Genomic DNA, 4,083 nt, shown 5'->3' with positions numbered 1-4,083 from the left:
TCTTTTGGATGTTTTTGGATATATACTTTGTTTCGGATGTAATTGATATGTTTTGGATGTTTGGATATTTGGTTTGGGATATATAATTTCATTTTCAGGTTTTTTAATTGGAAAATTGTAAAAATAGCGCTCAGGTACAATTTGGCCATGGCGTGTAATATTCCGTGCCGCGGTACATTTTCCTGGGAATACAACTCGCAGCGGCGAAACATGTACCTTGCCGCGGCGAATATTTTTAAAAAAATCAACACTAACTCGCCGCAACCACGTTACGTGTTCGCCGCGGCGAGGTATTCCACAACGGGACAATTGTACCGTTGTGGAATATCTAGCCGCGGTGAATACATAACGTGGCCGTGGCGCGTTAGGCAAAGAAAAATACTTTAGTTCGCCGCGGCAACGTGTATCGTTCGCCGCGGCGAAATATTACACAACGGGACAAATGTCCCGTTGTGGAAAGTTTCGCCGCGGTGAACGATACACGTTGCCGCGGCGAATTAAATAAATTTGTGCAATTTTTCCACAACGGAATAGTCCCGTTGTGGAATCATGGAAATTTCTACAACGGGACTGGAATCAATACTTTTCCACAACGGGACGAGTACCGTTGTCGAAACATTCCACAGCGAAGGATTCCTCAACGGTAATGTACCGTTGTGGAATCTTTCCACAACGGTTCTGTACCGTTGTGGAAGCCCAAATTTGTAGTAGTGCCAGTTCATTTATTCACATTCCAAGGAACAAAGTATGAGGTGATATTAGGGATGGCAATTTCGTGTTCGTGTCGTAATCGTGTCGTGTTAATCGTGTTTGCATAAATAATTGTTAGAACCAAATCCGACCATTTATTAATCGTGTTTGAAGTTTAGATCCAAATCCGACCGTTTATTTTTTTACAGATCCATAACCATTTAAATTAAACCATTTAATAGTCGTGTTAAATGGGTTATTTAATCGTGTTTTAATCGTATTTGGACAATTGGACTCAATTAATCGCGATTCAATTATCAAAACCATAATAATCATATAAGAAAAAAAAATAGTCTTAACAAAGTAAAAATATCTCAAACATAATAGGTAACTTACCCAAGATATAGCCGAAAAATGCAGGGTCAAAATACATGCTCATGTATAAAAGGAAAAAAAAACAGAGTACATTACATTCAAACATGAATCGTTCGGACGAAAGAACATAGTGAGTTTGATATTAAAAGGAAAAGTACATGCTTGTGGTTGAGAGCGAGACTAAACAAGATAGTACCAAATACATCTTTATTTGAAATAATAGAGGTCATAGACAGAGAGTTGTGCTGAAAAATAATTAAGTTGTACCTGAAAATGAGCACGAGAAGTCAAAACATGTCCTTGATATTCTGAAAGAATTCATATACTAAGTTGTACCTGAAAATGACCGCAATCGATTAAGATGAGGCATGGGTTATGCCGAATCATGGCAATGTGCCAACGATCTCGCTTTTACGGTCAGTTTTACGACCATTGTGTTACACAATCAATAAATTTAGAGCTGCTGGGAAATACATATTGATAGTCTATAGTCAAAATCAAAAGTTCAACAAAAAAAAAATTACAGATTCAATTCCTAGCGAATATACCCAAAATTACAAATTCAATTCCAAGTGAATATACCCAAAATTACATATTAATAAAGCAGTTCAAAACAATCACAGACCGAACAACGAGGATGAAATTTGAACAAAGACCTGATTCTGAAACAAAAGTGGGATTCAAAATCAACAATATCGAAGTTTTCCTTTACCTGGTGATTGAGAGAACAAACGAGGCTTCAACCCTTCCTCTTGTCCACAAAGTCGCACCTAGCCTTTAAAAAAACGAAAACCTGAGCCAAACACCATATTCTAAACGAGATTGAAGAAGAAAAGAAACAACGAAGAAAGACGAAGAAGAACGAAGGAGGAAGAAGAACCTAAAGACGCCGGCGACGAACGACTCCGACCACCACAGTGAATACCACGCGCCTCTCTCTATCTCCACCAAGTGAGCTGGAGATACTCAATCCAGAGATCCTCCGAATTAGGGCAAGCTCTCAGGCCACTCTGCATCAGAGCACGAGCAGCCGCGACGTTCAAGTTGTGATCGAATTCCCAAGCGGCCGCGTAAATCCAAAGTCCCGGGACCATTGTATGGAACCTAATTGCCTGAGCTAGGACCTGCAAGTTATACGGAAAAAAAATGAGAAATAAAAGAAGACCTAAATTTTTTCAACAATAAACCTGGTTCACGCATTTAAATTTCCAGTTCTTATCTCCTCAACATGATATTCTAATGCTTGTCTGTCTTTCTTTCATCGATCAATGAGGTTAGAAAATATATTTTGGTTCTAAAATTAGGTTTATTATAGAAAGGGTTGACTAAAGAATCAAAGGGTTGAAATTACCACCTTCGAAACTAAATCAAATCATTCAGTTTCTCACACTTCCACAAGCTCCAGAATAGGAAAAGAAGATCACAAAGATACAAATGAAAAAAATCACATACTTCATATTTCCATTCCTGCGCTGTCTACAGAACTCAAGGTACCGAAACCAGAGATCGACATCATCTTTGTACCTCATAGAAGCTTGCCGATAAATCCCCGCGATCCTAACCACACCAGCATAATCAGAAAACGGCTTCCTTTTCTTAGTCTGTTTCTTCGGCTTCTTTTCCTCGGACTCGTCGATTTCCTGTTCAATCATCTCTCTCGCGACGGACTTCTTCCTGAGTCGCCATAACGAGTCGTGTAGGCCAAAAAGTCATGCTTCAGCGGGCTCGAACTTTTTGGTCACCGCTGGAGGCTACCGAGTGGGTGTGGAGGTGGGGAAGCCACTCCGAGATGTCCGACGGAGGAAGCCTCAGTCGTAGATCTTGAATCGAAAGACAGATATTCGCCGCCTTGTGGTCAAGCTCAAGGGCGAGTCGTAGATCCGATTTTTTTTCTTTTCTTGCCTCTGCTCTGCTCTAGTGACGTGCCTTGTAATTTCCTTTTGTTTATGGTTGCATTTTTTATTTTATTTTATTTTTTTCACACAAAAATTAGACCAAAAGGGCGGGAAAGTGATGGGGGTAAAACAAAATAGAAATTTTTTAGATTGAAATTTGATGAAAAAAATGAAGGGAATGTTATGGATGATATTAAATCTTAATATTAATCTAAAAAATTACACATACATGAAATAATAATAGAAATTTATAATTATATAAAATAATAATAATCTGTTAATTACATGAAAATTGAATAAGATACGTTATTATGAGACTGTTGTTAATGTGATTGTAAATTGTGAATTGTGATTGTTCGATGTGAATTTAAATCAAATAAAATTGAATACAATACGTTATTATGAGACTAGTGTTATTGTGATTGTAAATTGTGAATTGTGATTGTTCGATGTGAATTGAAATCAAATAAAATTGAATACAATACGTTATTATGAGACTAGTGTTATTGTGATTGTAAATTGTGAATTGTTATTGTTGGATATGAATTGAATTGAAATCAAATAAAATTGAATACGGTAGGTTATAATGAGACTATTGTTAGTGTTATTGTAAATTGTGAATTGTGATTGTTTGATATGAATTTAAATCAAATAAAATTGAATACGATACGTTATTATGAGGCTATTGTTATTGTGATTGTAAATTGAATTGAATTAAAATCAAATAAAATTGAATATGATACGTTATTATGAGATGATAGTTTTTGTGATTATGAATTGAATTGAATTAAAATCAATAAAATTGAATATGATACGTTATTAAGAGATGATAGTGAATTGTAATTGTTCGATATGAATTGAATTGAAATAAAATTAATAAAATTGAATGTGATACGGTATTATGAGACTATAGTTATTGTGACTATCAATTTCGAATTGTGATTTTTCAAGATGAATTTAACTGAAATCCAATAAAATTGAATATGTTACGTTATTATGAGATGATAGTTATTGTGATTGTGAATGAAAATTGTTCGATATGAATTTAATTGAAATAAAACAAAATTGAATATGATATGTACATGAATTGCCACCCCTAGGTGATATATATTGCATTTCAGCA

General features: G+C 35.6%; 1 protein-coding gene across 1 annotated transcript; it reads right to left on the bottom strand.

Moving 5' to 3' along the window:
* Nucleotides 1-1,366: 1,366 nt before the first annotated feature.
* On the bottom strand, nucleotides 1,367-2,754 carry LOC149407967 (uncharacterized). Its single transcript, XM_089627903.1, has 3 exons — nucleotides 2,514-2,754; nucleotides 1,946-2,189; nucleotides 1,367-1,840 (listed from the first exon to the last, which is right to left on the bottom strand). The coding sequence occupies exons 1-2, from the start codon at nucleotides 2,715-2,717 to the stop codon at nucleotides 2,004-2,006; spliced, it is 390 nt and encodes a 129-aa protein (XP_089484029.1). The 5' UTR covers nucleotides 2,718-2,754; the 3' UTR covers nucleotides 1,367-1,840; nucleotides 1,946-2,003.
* Between the last annotated feature and the right edge of the window lie 1,329 nt (nucleotides 2,755-4,083).

The sequence above is a fragment of the Urtica dioica genome, chromosome 1 (assembly GCF_054948205.1).
Source record: "Urtica dioica subsp. dioica isolate 48M chromosome 1, U.dioica_male_clone48M_v1_H2, whole genome shotgun sequence".
Taxonomy (NCBI): Eukaryota; Viridiplantae; Streptophyta; class Magnoliopsida; order Rosales; family Urticaceae; genus Urtica; species Urtica dioica.
This window is presented reverse-complemented; position numbering and strand designations above follow the sequence as displayed.